At 50.7% G+C, this 18264-nt stretch overlaps 1 protein-coding gene across 2 annotated transcripts in view; it reads left to right on the top strand.

The window, feature by feature from the left end:
* The window catches only part of Traf5 (TNF receptor associated factor 5), a 44039-nt gene that overhangs the window by 6177 nt on the left and 19598 nt on the right, over positions 1 to 18264 (top strand). For both annotated transcript variants that reach the window (XM_041635399.1, XM_041635398.1), the window contains exons 2-3: positions 15023 to 15241; positions 17301 to 17358. In XM_041635399.1, coding sequence (XP_041491333.1) covers positions 15023 to 15241; positions 17301 to 17358 — 277 coding nt within the window. The remainder of the gene's footprint in view (positions 1 to 15022; positions 15242 to 17300; positions 17359 to 18264) is intronic.

The raw sequence follows: 18264 nt of genomic DNA, 5'->3' as shown, positions 1-18264 counted from the left end.
GTTACTGGTGCATACGTTTTCAGGGGTGAACATTGGGTACTGGAAAAGCAATTGGTGTGCTCTTCCCTGGGGACCACCATGTCTTCCACTCAGTGTTCTTTAGTTTCTGTGGTTCCTCTGTGTAGGGTTGAGTCCTGTGAATGTTCTCCCATCCACTTTGGCATGTCTGTTGATCCACTCACATCTGGGTAATCATGCTGGTGAAACTGTAGGGGTGTAGCTTCTGACATTAGGGAACACAGACTCACCACAAACTCCCTGGTCTCTGGCTCTTAGAACCTTCCTGTCTCCTCTTCTGCGGTATTCCCCGAGCCTTAGCTTAGGAGTATGTTGTTGATGTAACTGTTGGGACTGGGCTCCACCAACTTCCAGTCTTTAAAAGGGTCACTCTGGCTACGGGGCTGTAAAGGAATAAAGCAGCTTCAGAGGCCAGCCTTGAGGCCAGTGTCACGGTGGAGTGACAGCTGCACCGTGGGTGGGGTTGGGTGTACTGAAGGTGGCTCTGTGGGGCTGGCTGGGTACCAAAGGGCAACAGAGTTTGGTGTTGTGAGGTAGCAAGGAGCCAAGGACAATGCCCAAGTTTCAGGCCTAAGCCTCAGGGTGAGGGTGAATGTGGCAGCATTTTACAGGGGTAGGGAAAGACTAGCAGGAGCCGGGTGGAGTGGCACTGGGTGTTGGGTGTGAGATGCTTGCCAATGTGAGGAAATGCACTAGGTATTGAGATGAGACTGGGCTTCGAGGGAGGGGCTCACACTGCAGACGGGATCAGAACAAGTAGAGGCTGAGGCAGGAAGATGGCAATTTCAAGCATGCCTGGGCTCCATAGTGAGCAAGTTCAAGGCTAACCTGAGCAACTTAGTGGGACACCATCTCAAAATAAAAAAAAAAAAACAGTGGGGGGGGGGTTAGGCCTCAATGATAGAGCTCTTACTCAGCATATGTGTGGGCTTAGGTTCAATCATATGCAAGTGTGTACACACATTCTCTATGTTGGCTCCAGGATATATGTATAAGGTGCATATGAAACCTAAATGAGTTTTTTTAATTAAAACTTGGATCTCATTTCCAGGTTATCTTGTTACATATATACAAATGTATCAAGACTCCAAAATTTTTAGAATAAATTAAAATTCAAAATCCAAAAGCACTATCACCCCCACATGTTTTGGATCAGGGATGAGCAATCTGTGTTTAAATCTTTACTTCAGGGGCTGGAGAGATGCTTGGTATTAAAAACAAGCAAACAAACAACGTGCTGCTCACGCAGAAGATCTGGGTTTACTTCCCAGCACCCACATGGAGAGAGATAGCTGTCTATAACTCCAGTTCCAGGGTGTCCAGCACCCTCTTCTGGCCTCTGCAGGCACTGCACACACAGTGCATTCACACACATGTGTTGTATTTACACACCTACATCCAACACACTCATAACATACAAGCAAATCTCTTTAAAAAAAATAAATCTTCCCTGCACACAGCTGTGCGATTTGAGGCTAGTTGTTTTGTTACGCGGTCACAGGCCTGTGCAGGAGATTGCATGTGAAGGAAAGTTCAAGTTGTAACAGATGATGAAGGATCAGGCTCAAGGGGCTGGAGAGCTGGCTCGGTAGTTAAAGGAGCCCTGGTTGTGCTTCCGGAGGACCCTGGTGTGTGTCCTACCATGCACAGGATGGCTAAAACCGGCTGTAAATCCAGTTCCAGGGACTCCCTCTCCCAGCCTCTGTGGGCCTTACATGCATGCTGAGAACAGACAGACATGCAGGCAAAATGTCATGTACATAAGATAAAAATAAACAATTTAAAAAAAATAATTAAACTATAGGTCCCATAGAATTACCTTCACACACACCGCTTCAGCCAGGATAGTCCTCTGGACACAGTTTCTCACTCTTTTCCTTTTTTATCTTGTTATTCAAGGTACAGCCAGCTCAACTGGCCTTGGGCTCAGTATCCTCTCCCCGAGTCTCCCAAGGGCTAGTGTGTGCCATCATTCCTGACCACTCCAGTGATGCGTTTGCCTGGCATTTACTTGTGAAGTGAGTGGCTAGCTCATCTCATGAGTCTTTCCAGGGCTGACTGGTTCCGTTGAGGGAGGAAAAGGCCACCCCAAATCCATTCTGCCTGCTTTTCTTACATTACCTCACGAGGCTTCCTGCTGATCCAGCCATCCCACCTGATAGTGCTGAACCTCTAAAGGATATGGTGTTGGAGCCAACCCTGGGATGCCCACCACATGGGCTGGGCATCTGGGGTGTCTCTGGGTGGGGAGTGGACCTCATAAGCCTCTGTCCAATTAATGAGGCCATTTGTTTTCTCCATGGGCCTGGGTCAGTGCTGGCCTCCCTGCCAGAAAGGGGGTTTCCTAGCTGCCACTCATAAAACATGGCCTTCTGTTTCAGCTCAAGTCTGTGGCCAGTTTCCAGCTTCCAAAATACCCAGCGGCTACCTCATACCCTGAATAATACTGAACCTATGCTTACTTTGTTTTTCCTATGTATATGATTGAGTTTAATCTATAAATTAATCACAATAAAAGATGAACAACTAATAATAAATAGAACAATATGCTGTAATAAACTGACGGAATCATTACTTATTCATGTGCCATAATGAGTAATGAAGCTCTGAGAAACCATAGAAGTTGATCTGATAACAAGACAACTTCCAGGTGGGTAGTGTATACAGCCTAGATGCTCTGGACAAAGTGAAAGTCCACGGGGCCATAGTGGCGCACGCCTTTAATCCAAGTACTGGAGAGGCAGAGGCAGGTGGATCTCTGTGAGTTCAAGGACAGCCTCATCTACAGAGTGAGTTCCAGGATATCTAGGGGAAACCCCCACTCCAAAAAAAAAAAAAAAAGAGAGAGAGAGAGAGAAGGTTCACATCACAAATAATATACAGTAGGAAGGCATAAGATGTCAACAAGCTACCAAGAAATGGTGTGTGCAGCTTAAAACTCATGAATTATGTATTTCTGGAACTTTTCCCTTAATGTTTGAGACATTGGTTGATCTCAGGTAACAGAAACCACAAGCAGCAAACTGTAGATAAGGGAGGCCACTATGCTTGCTGCCGTGTGTGTTCTGGAGTCTGACTAGAGTGATTTCAGTTTCCTCTGGCTGTGGCTCTCACAGCTCCTCTTCCTTATTTTCTCCAAAGAGCTTACCACGTTCTGTAGTTCTACCTTCTTTTTTTTTCTCCTGTGTTCCCAACCGCCCACCACGGCTAGGTCATATATCCTGTTCACTTGGGGTTTTGTCCTTTTGTTTTTCTTTTTTTTTAAGATTTATTTATTTAATATGTATGAGTGGTTTTGCTCCAATATATGTCTGTGCCTGCAGAGGTCAGAAGAGGGCATCAGAGCCCCTGGAACTGAAGTTATAGGTTGTGAGCCACCACATGGGTGCTGAGACTCAAACCTGGGCCTTCTGCAAATGCAGCCAGTGTTCTTCACCACTGAGCCATCTCTCCAGTCCCTCCTGTCCACTTTCGATTCCTGAACTTGGTAGCCTGGCGTGTCTGGTAGGCATCTTATCCTGAGCGTGAGGAGTGATGGGTCAGTGGGGGTGGGATTGCAAATGCTTCATGATCTCCAGAGCCCTTGGAGCACATCGTGTGCCCCCCACCCCAGCATTGGAGGCTTTTCATGTAGAGACGGGTCAGCAGGCTTTTAGGTTAGAGAAAAGCTGGTTACTGTTTTAGGATGTGGGCTACACTCTCTGTGTTAGCCTGTTCAGCTCTGCCATTGTAACATCTGCAAAAAATTGACCTGGCTGCATTCTCCTAAAACTTGATTTACAAAAGGAGTTGGCAGACTAGCCATCTCCTGGTCTGTAGTATTAACTTACTTATCCTCAAAGGCCTGTGAGGTCACCACACTGTCACCATTAGCATATGAAACAGAGGGGACTAGAGACCAAGTACATTGACTGAGTTCGTAACAAAGTGTAAAACCAGAATTTGAATCCACACTGGTCTACCCCAGAGTCCATGGAGATGCCTTCCACGTTCGCTGCCTCCATGTGGGCCCTGAGGAAGCAAAGGCATGGAGGGACCCCCGCTCCTGCTGATTCCCCAGGCACATTGGCCACTTCCTGGAGCAGGACCCCCTCCAAGCCTTAGTTTCCCCATTTGAAAACCAGGGGGTGATGCTAATGCATGTGTCAAGGAGTGCGGGAATCAGAACAAGCTAGGTGTGTAGGAGTGCGAGAATCAGAACAAGCTAGGTGTGTAAGGAGTGCGGGAATCAGAACAAGCTAGGTGTGTAGGAGTGCGGGAATCAGAACAAGGTAGGTGTGTAGGAGTGCGGGAATCAGAACAAGCTAGGTGTGTAAGGAGTGCGGGAATCAGAACAAGCTAGGTGTGTAAGGAGTGCGGGAATCAGAACAAGCTAGGTGTGTAGGAGTGCGGGAATCAGAACAAGCTAGGTGTGTAAGTGCGGGAATCAGAACAAGCTAGGTGTGTAAGGAGTGTGGGAATCAGAACAAGCTAGGTGTGTAGGAGTGCGGGAATCAGAACAAGGTAGGTGTGTAAGGAGTGCGGGAATCAGAACAAGGTAGGTGTGTAGGAGTGCGGGAATCAGAACAAGCTAGGTGTGTAGGAGTGCGAGAATCAGAACAAGCTAGGTGTGTAAGGAGTGCGGGAATCAGAACAAGCTAGGTGTGTAGGAGTGCGGGAATCAGAACAAGGTAGGTGTGTAGGAGTGCGGGAATCAGAACAAGCTAGGTGTGTAAGGAGTGCGGGAATCAGAACAAGCTAGGTGTGTAAGGAGTGCGGGAATCAGAACAAGCTAGGTGTGTAGGAGTGCGGGAATCAGAACAAGGTAGGTGTGTAAGGAGTGCGGGAATCAGAACAAGGTAGGTGTGTAAGGAGTGTGGGAATCAGAACAAGCTAGGTGTGCAAGTGATCAAGCCACGCTGGACATTGCCCCCTCCCGTACTTACTCCCAGCACCTGGATTCCATGCATGTTTTTCTACAGGGTCCCCTCCACTGGGCCTGTCCTAGATTGTCTTCATGGCCCCTTTGCACCATGACCTCAGGCTAGGCCCTGTGTCCTTATTTACCAAACTTGTCATTGAGTGCTCCCAGCCAGGCGCTGCTGGCTCCTCGGGAGAGTAAAGAGGAGTGGCTGTGCCCTGGGAAGTTTGTAGAAAGTGGGGACCCCTCAGAGTGGAGGCTGTGGAGGGGTCCAGAGCTCTGGAGCAAGCAGGCCTTTGAGGGGGAAGCTTTGCTGTGGCTTTCCCTGGAGACTCAGAGATATTGTGGTTGGCACTAGCTGACTTGAGGGGGAGACAGTGTCCCACAAAGGCTTCCCTCTCACCTATGGAACGGAAGCAGCAGTACCTCAGGACACATGTGGGTCAGTGGCTCCAGAGCCGCCCTTCAACCCTGCACCCACATCTGGTCACCCAACCGTCACTGGCTGCTAAGCTACTGGAAAGGAGGAAGTGGACTTGACAGGTTAGAGAGAAATCACGCTTCTCTGAGGAATTAAAGCCCCACCCTGGCGGCTCTTAGTTCTTCCTTCCCACACCGGCCTTGTCTCTTCTCATCTCACCTGGTTGTTGGCGCTACCCCTGCCTCCCCTGCCTCCCTGGGCCTCCCTACTCAGCTCTGTGCAGAACAGAATTGTGTTGTTCCAGCTGTGGGTCAGGGGTAGCGCCGAGCCCTGTCTGGAAGGACTGCTCCTCCATCTCAGGAACTTCTGCGTCTCTGACAGGAACTTGGGAAGAACCTCAGCCTGGTTCAGTGACTTCCCTTAGTGATGGACTGGGATGTGGCGCTGTAAGCTGAAATAAACCCTTTGCTCCCCAAGTTGCTTTTGGTCGTGGTGTTTATAACAGCTTCGAAACCCTGACTAGAAACCCTGACTAGAACGCCTCCCGTAAAGAGGACCTGGTGGGAAGGGCGCAGGCTTCCCCGCAGTCCTGGTGGGGTTTTATTTAACCCAATCATCACTGATGGGAATCTGGACGGTAGAAAATGGTCTGTAGGTGAGATTCCTGGGTTAAGTCTCACTTGGCTGCGACAGAAATTGTGTTCCCCCGTGGGTGCAAATTGGAAGGTTGGATCTGCTTTGGGGATTTTGCCACGTGCTGTCTTGGGAGAGCAGAAACTAAATCTATTACGTTAAATGTGACCATCAAACAAGAAAATTATAAGGAAAAAAATCTTAATTCCTTGAGCATAATTTTGTTATTGCTTTAGTTGGTAAATTCTGTATCTTCCTGGTGTTCTTAGATAAACATCACGTCTTATTTTGTTTTGTGAAGTGAAATTCACATGCCATGAAATGCTCCTCTCAGTGATTTGCTGAGCAATCCTTGGGCAGTTTTTATATTACAAAGGGCACCTGACCTTGGAAGCTGAAAGCAGATAGAAATGTATAATCTGAGGAATCACAATTTATTCTGATAACTTTGTGTGCGCACACGTGTTCATGTGTGCAGGAGTATGTGTGCACACGTTCGCACATGCATGTGGAGAGCAGTCTCAGGTCTTCTGAATTAGCACCTGACTCTCACTGACCTGGAACCAGTCTAGGCTGGCTGGCCAGTGAACCCCAGGGTCCTCCCGTCCCATCTCCCTGGCCCTGCCTGACTTTTACACGTGGGTGCAGGGGATCAAACTCAGGTCTTGAAGCTTGCAAAGCAAGCCCTTTACCAGTGGTGCCATCTCCACAGCCCTGATGACTGTCATCAGATGATAAATTATCTGGCTTGCTCTGCTACGAGAAATGTGCTAAGTCTGCTGGTTTGACTCACAGCTCACACATCCCGCCGAGATGGTCTGGAAGGCAGCCGGCCCTGGAAGATCTCCTGCCCACACCCTTGGCTTCCTTCTCCTCCTGTGCCTCTGCCCCATTTATTGTTTTTTCCTGGAGCTGGGGCCTTGTCCTCATCTAGCCTCTCTTTCAAATCTCCTTCTGACCTAGGCATGTAATCTCAGAAATGCTTCCCGGATGAGGGCTCTGCCTCGACTCAGCAGGGCTGGGCAGCTGTGGTGATGTTTGTCTGTGCCATAACAAATAAAGGGGCCGTCCTGCACTTCTGCGCTCCCCTGAAGTAGTCTCTTCCCACAGTTCTCAGCCAGCCGTCCTCCACATACAACAAGCCTAACAAGATGAAAACCAGAGACAAGGTGCAAACATCCTTGTGGCATCCACACAGGCTCCTCTGTCTCCACACTGGTATCTCAGCGACTTTCAGAGCCTTTTCTGACAGCGAGTTCGGTTATGTAGTAATCAGTACACAGGTGACAGAAAGGCTCCTGGGAGATGAGGCAGTCCACAGCGGAGGCCACGCCCTCTAGGGCTGAAAGCACCAGGGGCATGATTATCTTCTGGGACCATGCTGAACCAGTCCGGCGAGAACTCGCTGTGGAGAAGGGCTGTCTGGCAGTGGTGAAAACCAGCAGATGAGGTCACACCGAGGTGTTGCGCTATCATCTCACCTCATTCTCCTTCCAAGAAAAATCTGTGGTGCCAGCTGTCACCCCACCTCCCAATATAGACCCCCAGCATAGAAGATTATGGGTGGATCACCCACATCCTGGTGCAGACCCCAGACTAGCAAGAGTAGAGGACGGATCACCCCACCTCCTGGTGCAGACCTCAGCCTAGACGATCTCCCCACCTCCTGGTGCAGACCTCAGCCTAGACGATCTCCCCACCTCCTGGTGCAGACCCCAGCCTAGACACTCCACCTCCTGGTGCAGCCCCCAGCCTAGACGATCACCCCACCTCCTGGTGCAGACCCCAGCCTAGACAATCACCCCACCTCCTGGTGCAGACCCCAGCCTAGACGATCACCCCACCTCTTGGTGCAGACCCCAGCCTAGACACTCCACCTCCTGGTGCAGACCCCAGCCTAGACGATCTCCCCACCTCCTGGTGCAGACCTCAGCCTAGACGATCTCCCCACCTCCTGGTGCAGACCCCAGCCTAGATGATCTCCCCACCTCCTGGTGCAGACCCCAGCCTAGACGATCTCCCCACCTCCTGGTACAGACCCCAGCCTAGACGATCTCCCCACCTCCTGGTGCAGACCCCAGCCTAGACGATCACCCCACCTCCTGGTGCAGACCCCAGCCTAGCAAGAGTAGAGGACGGATCATCCCACCTCCTGGTGCAGACCTCAGCCTAGACAATCTCCCCACCTCCTGGTGCAGACCTCAGCCTAGCAAGAATAGAGGCTGGCTTTCAGCAAGCAGCAAATGACTGGCCTATTGCTTTCATTTCACACTGGATATAGTTTATTATTAGCCAATCTAGAACTTGTACGATGCCCTCTGAGAAATTCCTTTATGTTTGTCATCCATAAAACGCCTCCTTCAGTGCAGCTGAGCTGCTTTCTTTGTGAGCTCAGTAGAGGCACTTTGGTAGACTTTCCTGGGCTTCATCCAGGCTCCACTAATCCTTCATCAGAGTCCCTTTTGGTGGCACTTGTCACTGGATATTGTAACTTGCCATTTTCTGTCAGAATCCTGCCCTTGTTGGACCTCGAGGACAACTGGCTATCTCAGGACCTGACGCGGGGGCAGTACCCTCTGTGTCTATGTAGGAATCAGTGGATGAGCCGTCCGCCAGGGTGGAGATGGATGGGTCTCTCTCAGGGCTTCATAGCTAGGAAGGAGTGGGGCAGACAGTGCCCAGTTACTAGTTCTGTGTTTGTTTCTCTCTGCGTTTTAGTTCTAGGTCCTGAATCTCCCCCAGGAACCAGAGCTTGGAACCCACTTGGGCTTGTCCTAGAAAGACAATGTCTGAAGACATTCCCAAGTTCTCCAAACACTTCTGAATCCAAACCGGGCGTTAGGACTCGGGAGGCTGTGTGGACAGACTAGCAAGGACCATCTTACTTTGTTAAATCTGAGACTAAGACAAGTGACATTTGCAGAAAGATAAATGTTCACAGCTTCCACATCTGAGAGGATTTATGTCTCCTAAAAATGAGTTAGAACAAAATAACAAGGTGAACAAGAACTTAAATTGTTGGGACCTAGAGAGATGGTTTGGAGGCTAAAGAGAGAATGCTACTCCTGGTTTGGAGTTCAGTCCCATTTAGCACATCTAGAAGCTCACAAGCTCCTGTGACCCCAGCTCCAGGGAATCTGACGTGCATGCACACACACACTCTAAAATCTTTTTTTTTTAAGTACTTAAAATGTGATATTCATGGCTATCCTTAGGAATTCCATTTGTTTACAAATGAGTCTTTAGAGAGCAGATGGCTGCAGTTTCTTTCCTTTCTTGGCATGAACTGTAACTCTCCAGCGATCTGTGTGCTCCGTTTCTGGCAGAATAGCTGCTGTTGGGAGCACAAAGGCTCTCATACTCTGTGGTGATTGATGGCTTCTTCCCTTCTGGTCAGAACTGGACTCCTTTCCCAGTCCTGTTACGTGGCTCTTGTAACGCTGAGGGGAAGGTTTGAACACGGTGGTGCTTACGTATCCCCCATTATCACATGGAAGTACCTAGTTAACTAGAGAGCACGTTAGAGCCAGCAGATACCAGTTGGGCTTTTCCTGTGGGTGAGCCAAGTGGGTGGAGGCTTGAGCATGCTTGGGAGGAAGGAGCAGTACCCCACCTCGGGACACACCCCACTCCCTTTCCTGTGTAGGAACTCTATCCTGCACTCTCAGAATGCCTGATGACTGAACAAACACGCTGAATTTGGAAAAAGGTGAGAGAAAAGCCATGGCTGGACCCCAGTAGACTCAGGAGCGTTCAGGGCTCACGGGCACAGGCAAAGGCATTTGGATTAGGTCTAGGAAATACATAATCACATAAGAGCAAAGAAAGACGTCCAATACTGATGCCCGGCTCTCTGCTCACCAGGAACAAGAGAGTGTCCATGACGGATAGAACCGCTAGCCCTGTAGGACACAGGCCATGCAGCCAAACAAAATGTGTTTCCCAAAATGAGTTCCAGGGACCCGTGGTGCCCAAGCAGCTTCTACTGGCAACGCATTGCTGGTACTTGCCAGCTTCTGGTGAATTAGGTAAGGAGAGCCCGTGGCTTCTGGCTTTGGCCGCAGTGGGAGAACCCTGGTGTGTCTTCTCCCTGCCTTGGGCTGTCTGATTCCTGTTTAGAGGATCTGCACCTGCAAATAAACTGTACCATTGGCCACTTCTGTTCCCCCTTCACAAACACACAGGGGTGTTTTCCAGAAGTTTCTCTGAGGCGGGATGCTGTAGTGCCCAGGTGGGGGTTTGGCTGTGTCCTGTGGAGCATGATATGAAGACGGACAACAAATGTTAAACAGTGTGACTCGTTGATTTTTCATTAAAAATTACTTATGGTGGCATATGATTGGCTTATGTTAAAATGAATTAATGAAGGACTGGAGAGATGGCTCAGCAATTAAGAGCACTGGTTGCTCTTCCAAGGGACCCAGGTTCAGTTCCCAGCACCCACCTGGCAGCTCATGACTGTAACTCCAGTTCCAGAGGATTTTACACCTTCACACATACATGCATGCAGTCAAAACACCAGTGCACATAAAAAAAAAACATTAAAAATTTTTTAATTAATGAAATGTTTTTAAATTCCTCTATTTTAATCTCAAATATAGCAGAAGTCAAAAGAGAGAGACCCGTGTGGAAGTCCCTCTTACTGAAAACAGATTTTATGTTAGAGTACGTTAGGGTCACAGGAAAACTGAGTCAAGGCTGCAGTAGGAAGAAGACACGAGACAGACAGCAGAGACCACTTACCTCTTGCCCTGCTTGGCAGGGTCACACAGCTGCTGCTAGGCCTGGATGACCCATCAGAGTGATTCTGCAGGCCAAGCCTTCCTGACCCGCCCACATAGAAAGTCCAGTGTTTAACCGTCTGCTGGACTCTGAAAACCATGGCCACAGCAGGGCTTAAATCACTGCTGATCCTTACCTGAGGGCCAGGAATGCTCAGAAGGCCCCGAATGTGTGCACTCACAGATTGGGTAGGCAGTTTTACTACATTTTCAAAAGTAGGAATAAGGCTTGCGTGTACACACGCGCGCGCCCACACACACACACGCACACACACATACATGCACACGCATTTAAAATCACTGCACTGAGGCCAGCACCAACACGGTTCCCTCCTAAAAATCCGTTCAGAATCACAGTGTCAACATGGACCTAGTCCCCACAGCTACAGTCCAAGGGGCGGGATGCGGTGCCAAGCAAGAACAGATGTTGTCTGTATCCCTGAGGATCAGTCACGTAATCATACAGAAGTGCATTTATTCTCAGGCTAGGGGTTGCTATGGAAAGGAACCTGGTGACTGAACTTAGTCCATGTTCTGTTTAGCTTTAGGTGTTTATTTTTGATTTGGTAATGCACCCACTCAAAAACTGGAAAGGATTATATAGTGATAGACTTCCTCTTACCCACCTTTCACAAGTACCATCACAAGGCCACGTGTGTGCCGGATGGAGGGTTCCGTCTGCCTTCAGCGGTAAGACTAGAAGGGATCTAGAAAGCCCCCTAAAGGGAGCATCGAGAGACCAGGTGAAGCCCAAGCGTGTGCTTCCGAAAGAGAGGAGCCTGGAAGGGACTGGATGATCCCAGGCCGGTCTAGTGACAGACCAGTCTAGCTTGGTGAACCAATGAGTTTACCTGGGGTTACTGACAAGGATATGGGCAAAGTGTAGCCTACAGGAGCATGGGCACCCTACGGGCCGCTACATAGCCAGAGTCTCCCCCTCCACACTAGCAATTCTTCACCACTTACATCAGGAAAGGGCAGGGCCTTGTCCACCACCCCCTGAACCTCTAATGAGCCCTTCAGATCAGCCTCCTATACCTGGTGAGCCCTCCTGTAGTTGGGGGAATGTCAGTGGCCCCAGTCTTGTGAGGGTCTCTTGTAGCTAATGGCTGTTGCTCTGATGGGAGACAGCCATAGCCATGAGACTCGTGGAGAGCGGTACTCCACGTTAAGGACCAGCCCCAGGCAGAGAGAGCAGCAGTGCACAGGTAGGGACCTGCCCCAGGCAGAGACAGCAGTACTCCACGTTAGGGACCCGCCCCAGGCAGAGACAGCAGTACTCCACGTTAGGGACCCGCCCCAGGCAGAGACAGCAGTACTCCACGTTAGGGACCAGCCCCAGGCAAAGGGAGCAGCTGTGCACAGGTAGGGACCCGCCCCAGGCAAAGGGAGCAGCAGTGCACAGGTAGGGACCGGCCCAGGCAAAGGGAGCAGCTGTGCACAGGTAGGGACCCGCCCCAGGCAAAGGGAGCAGCAGTGCACAGGTAGGGACCCGCCCCAGGCAAAGGGAGCAGCAGTGCACAGGTAGGGACCCGCCCCAGGCAAAGGGAGCAGCTGTGCACAGGTAGGGACCCGCCCCAGGCAGAGAGAGCAGCAGTGCACAGGTAGGGACCCGCCCCAGGCAAAAGGAGCAGCAGTGCACAGGTAGGGACCCGCCCCAGGCAAAGGGAGCAGCTGTGCACAGGTAGGGACCCGCCCCAGGCAGAGAGAGCAGCAGTGCACAGGTAGGGACCCGCCCCAGGCAGAGACAGCAGTGGTGCACAGGTAGGGACCCGCCCCAGGCAAAGGGAGCAGCAGTGCACAGGTAGGGACCCGCCCAGGCAAAGGGAGCACTGTGCACAGGTAGGGACCCGCCCCAGGCAAAGGGAGCAGCTGTGCACAGGTAGGGACCCGCCCCAGGCAGAGACAGCAGTGGTGCACAGGCCCCGTGGTAGAGGCAAGCTTGTGAATCTGAAGAGCTAGAATTCTCTGTGGCTGGAGTGTAGACAAAGACAAAAGAGGACCTGAGTATTTCCAAGGCTTGGCAGGGAGGTTGTCCTGTAGATAGGGTTTTTCTGTGTAACAGTCCTGGCTGTCCTGGAACTCACTTTGTAGACTAGACTAAATGGGAGGGGGCCACTTGTTTGTCCTAGCCGCTGAGCCCCAAAATAATTACATAGAAGCTGTATTATTTAAATCACTGTTTGGCCCATTATCTCTAGCTTCTTGATGGCTAACTCTTACATATTAATTTACCCCATTTCTATTAATCTGTGTATCACCACAAGGCTGTGGCTTACTGGCTAAAGTTCCCAGCATCTATCTCCGGCTACTCCATAGCTTCTCTCTGACTCAGCCTTCCTCCTCCAATGCTATAGACCAAGCCAGTTCTTTATTCATTAACCAATAAAAGCAGCACATAGACAGGACCTCCCATACCAACTGGCCTCAAACTCACAAAGATTTGCTTGCTTCTACCTCCTGAGTGCTGGGTTTAAAGGCATGCACCACCACTGCCCAACTTTCATTGAAGACATTTTTATCAGAGCTAGGAGAAGCCAGAACTGAACCATAGTAGCCCTGGAAATATCCCGGTGTGCAGCTTAGAGAATGGGTAGAGGAGAAAACGGTTAACGGGATCTTAGTTTGGAGGGAACGTGATTTGACTTGGTGCTGTCCTGGTGCTATGAGTGACAGGTGTAGTAGCCCTGGCAACTCCAGCCACATCTGTTTCCCGTGGTCTGGGGGTGGGCGTCTAGACAGGGTGCTAGCACTGTCCAACACCCTCAGATCTGGTGAGGCTTCCCTTGAATTGTTGCAGGAGGAAAGGAGGAGAGGGAGCTTTCTGCACCCTCTCTAGGGGGGCGCTAACCTCACATACAGGGACTTCATCCTCTCAAATGCCGCACCTCTAGATACCATCACCTTGGAGATGAGTTTCTCCACAAAGGACTCCTGTGGAGACATACGCATCTACTTGACTGCAATGGCGGATGGAGAGAGGAGAGAAGTGAGAGGCTGAGATGGGCGGCAAGTGTGCAGTGTGAGACTCTCCTGGGAGGTCTTAGCTCCTTTCTGATTTTCTCAGTCTTGGGAACACAGTTTCACCGCTTGCGTATCATGCATTTAACGCCTGGGTGGGTGTGTTCTGTGCAGCTTCTGGCCCAACTGACCGTACTGTTTGGTGTCCAGTAAAAGGCTGACGGACGAAGAGCTATTTGTGTAAAGTGTAGTTGTGATATTGCTTGTTGCTGTGGCCAAATACCCGAAGAAACAACTCAAGAGAGAAAGACTTGGGGCTGTAGAGATGGCTCAGAGGTTAAGAGCACTGGCTGTTCTTCCAAAGGTCCTGAGTTCAATTCCCAGCAACCACATGGTGGCTCACAACCATCTGTAATGAGATCTGGTGCCCTCTTCTGGCCTGCAGGTATACATGCCAGAACAGTGTATACATAATAAATAAATAAATTTAAAAAAAAAAAGAGAGAGAAAGACTTTATTTGGTCTGTTGTTTGAGGAGGTGGTAGTTAGTCTGAAGTATTTGGCTCGCATAGACTCATAGGGAATGGCACTATTAGGAGGTGTGGCCTTGCCAGAATGGGTATGGCCTTGTTGGAGGGAGTTGTCACTGTGGGGGCGGGCTTTGAGGTTTCCTATACTCAGAATACTGTCCAGCGAGTCAGTTGACTTCCTGCTGCCTGAAAATGTAGCACTCTCAGCTCCAGCACCACGTCTGTCTGCATGCCGCCATGTTCCCCTTCGTGATCATAATGGACTGAACCTCTGAAACTGTAAGCAAGCTACCTCAGCTAAATGTTTTCTTTATAAGAGTTTCCATGCTCATGGTGTCTCTTCACAGCAATAAAAAAGCCTAAGACAAGGGATACAGCAAATCACGACAGGCGAGGCCCAGCAGCCGGGAGGCATGGCTACCGTGGTGGGAGCCTGACTGCTCACATCTCTATGGATTTGAAAGCAGAGAAGGGAAATCCAAGCTCAGTTGGCTTTCTCCTTTTTATCTGGCCCAGGACCACAATCTACATAATGGTGCTACCCACATTCAGGATGTCCTTCCCTCTCAGCTAATCCCCTTGCAAAGGTCTTCAGGAGGCGCCATCAGACAGTCTAGCTAACAGCCTTCTGCACCCTCACAAGTGCCCCTTGTGGCAGGAAGTTGTTAGAATCCTGCATAATGAATATAGTGATTACTAGTTATGACCCACACAGGGTGGCTGCTATTGTTTGGGTTGTTATTTCACACTGAAGTGCTCCGCCTCTCTGACTCCCCAGAATGTCCCAATCTGAGGAACAAGGAGCTGTCCCCTGTGCCTTCATCCGCCAGAATTCCGGCAACTCCATTTCCTTGGACTTTGAGCCTGACACAGACTACCAGTTTGTGGAGCAGCTGGAAGAACGCTACAAATGTGCCTTCTGCCGCTCCGTGCTTCACAACCCCCACCAGACAGGCTGTGGGCACCGCTTCTGCCAGCACTGTATCCTGTCTCTGAGGTGAGTGGGCAGGGCCTGCAGCTCTAACCGCAGCTGACCAGACAGCTGGAGGTGTTCTGGCGTCTGAGCTTGCTGTGGCCAGCAGAGCTGTAATTGAGGTTAGGGGAGTTGTTGTGGCTTGAGAGACGCTCTCCCAGGCTCCTGGCCGAGAACCAAAGTGTAATCCTCTTTGCTTGCCACGCCTCCATGGACACTCACCTTGCACCTCCTGCAGAACAGTCTGTCACCATAGCTGTCTGTTTGGCAGGGCTCATGGAGCTCTGATGACTATGTATTTGCACTAGCAGACTGTCGTGTCTATAAGAGACCAGACTGCCATAGGGCTGCCCACCACCAGGGCAGCTGAAAAGCTCGCAGTAACATCACTCCATCAAAATGTTCAGGTAATTAGCTCAGGAAGGGTATGTTTAGGCTCACAGCTTTGGGGGGACAGTTCGTGTTTGGCAGGCACATTGCTTTGGAAATGAAGCAGGCACGTCATAGTGGGAGGACATGCTGGAACCAAACCAGCGACCTCCATCACCCAGGAAGGAAAAGAGAGGGAGAGGAAGGCACATGGTCCCTCTATCCCCTTCATGGGCACACCCTTATGGGCCCCCACTAGGCTTCACCTCTCCAGGGCCCCAGCGTGTATTAGGTTCCTCAGGGGAACAGAACCCATGGAGGGTTATTGGAAGGGCTTTCACGCTGCAGTGTGGGCCATCCCACAGTGTCTGCTTGCATGTGGAAGGGCTGAGAACCTGGCAGGGGCTTAGTCCACCAGGCTGGATGCCACAGCACCCCTAGACAGACTCAGAAGGCCTGGAGGGTTCCTGGAGAGCCTCTGGTCTCCAGTACACCTTGGGAGCTGAAGAATCTGGGAGCAGAAGCCTTTGAAGGACAGTGGCAGCAGTGAGAGCTGCAGGAGAGAGCAGGAAGAAGTGACAGCAGGCGCTCGCTGCTGCTTTCCCTGGGAAGCTTCACATCTGGGCGGGAAGGCACTGCCCTCGCCAAGGGAAGGGCTTCCTCTCTCGGGGAATCTTTCCTGGAAAGAATCCACCCAGATGTGGGTCTCTTTGGTGATTCCAGAGCTAAGGCATTCCAACAGCACCACCATGGGCAGGTGCTGCCCTCTCCAAGGGAAGGGCTTCCTCTCTCAGGGAATTCTTCCTAGAAAGAATCTTCCCAGATGCGGGTCTCTTTGGTGATTCCAAAGCTAAGGCATTACAGCAACACCACCCTAGACAGGAAAGTGTTGCCCTACCCTCTCCAAGGGAAGGGCTTCCTCTCTGAGGGAATCCTTCCTAGAAAGAATTGCCCTAGATGTTGGTTTCTTTGGTGATTCCAGAGCTAAGGCATTCCAACAGCACCACCCTAGGCAGGAAGGTGCTGCCCTCTCCAAAGGAAGGACTTCCCCTCTCAGGGAATCTTTCCTGGAAAGAATCCACCCAGATGCCGGTTTCTTCGGTGATTCTAGAGCTAAGGCATTCCAACAACACCACTCCTGGCACCACGCCATTATTTAATACATGGGACTGGGGAGACCCTCAACATCAAAACCATAGCAACCTAGGTCACGCCACTTGTTGGCAGCCAGGAGAGGCATGGAAGCAGGCTTTGGGGACTCTGTAGATGTGCCTGCCGTATTTCGCCAGGGCTATGGAGAACGTCCTCACTCCCTCCACATGTCTGCACTCTTCGCACCTGTGTGTCCGGGCTGCTCTGGGTTCTGAAGGTGCAGAACCACAGGCGGTGTGGGTCTGCTGTCTGCTGTCTAGTATGTCCCCATCTAAGGAGGCAGGCTATAGTACAGCATGCTGGACAGTGATGGGGCCATCAATACCGTCTGGGGGGGGCTTGTGTTTGGTGGCATGCTGCCAGTAGGTAGGCGTTGTTCAGGAAGGCTGTAAGACTGTGACGTTGCTGAAGCAGGGTGCAGGGCTCCCCCGGGAAGAGTGCTCAGCTTGTGCCAATACAGAGACGGGGCACTCAGGGCTAATGGGTGGCTCGGTGCCTGGATGGTCTTGGAAGAACGTGTGAAGATTAAACACCTTCACCTCATCTTCGCTTTCCCCCTCAGAGAGCTGAACGCGGTGCCCATCTGCCCTGTGGACAAGGAGGTCATCAAGCCCCAGGAGGTGAGTAGGGCACTGATTTGGCTTGGGTGTTGGAGAAGGCACCTTCATTCAGGGTGACATCCAGGTTGGAACAGGACAGTATCTGGGGACCCAGCTCATTGCCCACAGGGTTAGGGTTAGGGTTAGGGTTAGGGTTAGGGTTAGGGTTAGGGTTTAGGGTTAGGGTTAGGTCCTCCGCTGTGGGTCAGGTCACACTCTCCTCCTGTCTGTGTGGAGCATGAGTGGGTTTTACTGACCACACCACACCCAGGTCTCACCACCTTTCTACACTAGCTCCAGCCACACCAAGCTGCTGGAAAAGGTAGAACATGTTTTCCGGGGTTCACCTCCGCTCTGGCTAATTCCTAAGATATAATGTTGTATACTGTTCTGTTTAGCAACAACTTTATTAATATAGTTCATATATCATAGAGTTTCCCTTTCAGATGTCTGGTTCGATGGGTCTTCACGTGTTCAGAGTCATGTAGCCATTGTGATGTGTAATGACCCTCGAGAAGAAACGCCACATCTATCATCCCTCACTTTCCCAACCTCTCTAGCCCATGAAAACCACAGTCTAGTTTCTGCCGTGATTTAGCTGTGTTCATGGATGTTTCACATAAGTGGAATCCTGCCTTTTCTGTCCGAGCTCCTCCTCTCAACGGGTTTCCAGGGTTCATCCACGTGGCTGGCTGTGTTAGCTCTTCGCTCACTCCCTTTACTGCTGTGTACTAGTCTGGTGTATGGTTGTGCCACATGGGGTTTCTCTGCCAGCAGCTGGTGGACATTTGTGTGTGCCTACCTTTTGGACGGCTATGAATAATAACGCTGTTGTGAATATTCGTGTACAAAGCTTAATTTTTTTTTAAAATATGGGACTGGGGAGATGGATGATTCCATGGTTAAGAGCACTGGCTGCTCTTCCAG

Source organism: Microtus oregoni, unplaced genomic scaffold (assembly GCF_018167655.1).
Source record: "Microtus oregoni isolate MIOR12 unplaced genomic scaffold, Mior012 000047F_ref0000412, whole genome shotgun sequence".
In the NCBI taxonomy this organism is placed as follows: Eukaryota; Metazoa; Chordata; class Mammalia; order Rodentia; family Cricetidae; genus Microtus; species Microtus oregoni.
Note: the sequence above shows the minus strand (reverse complement) of the source record. Positions and strands in the feature narration are given on the sequence as shown.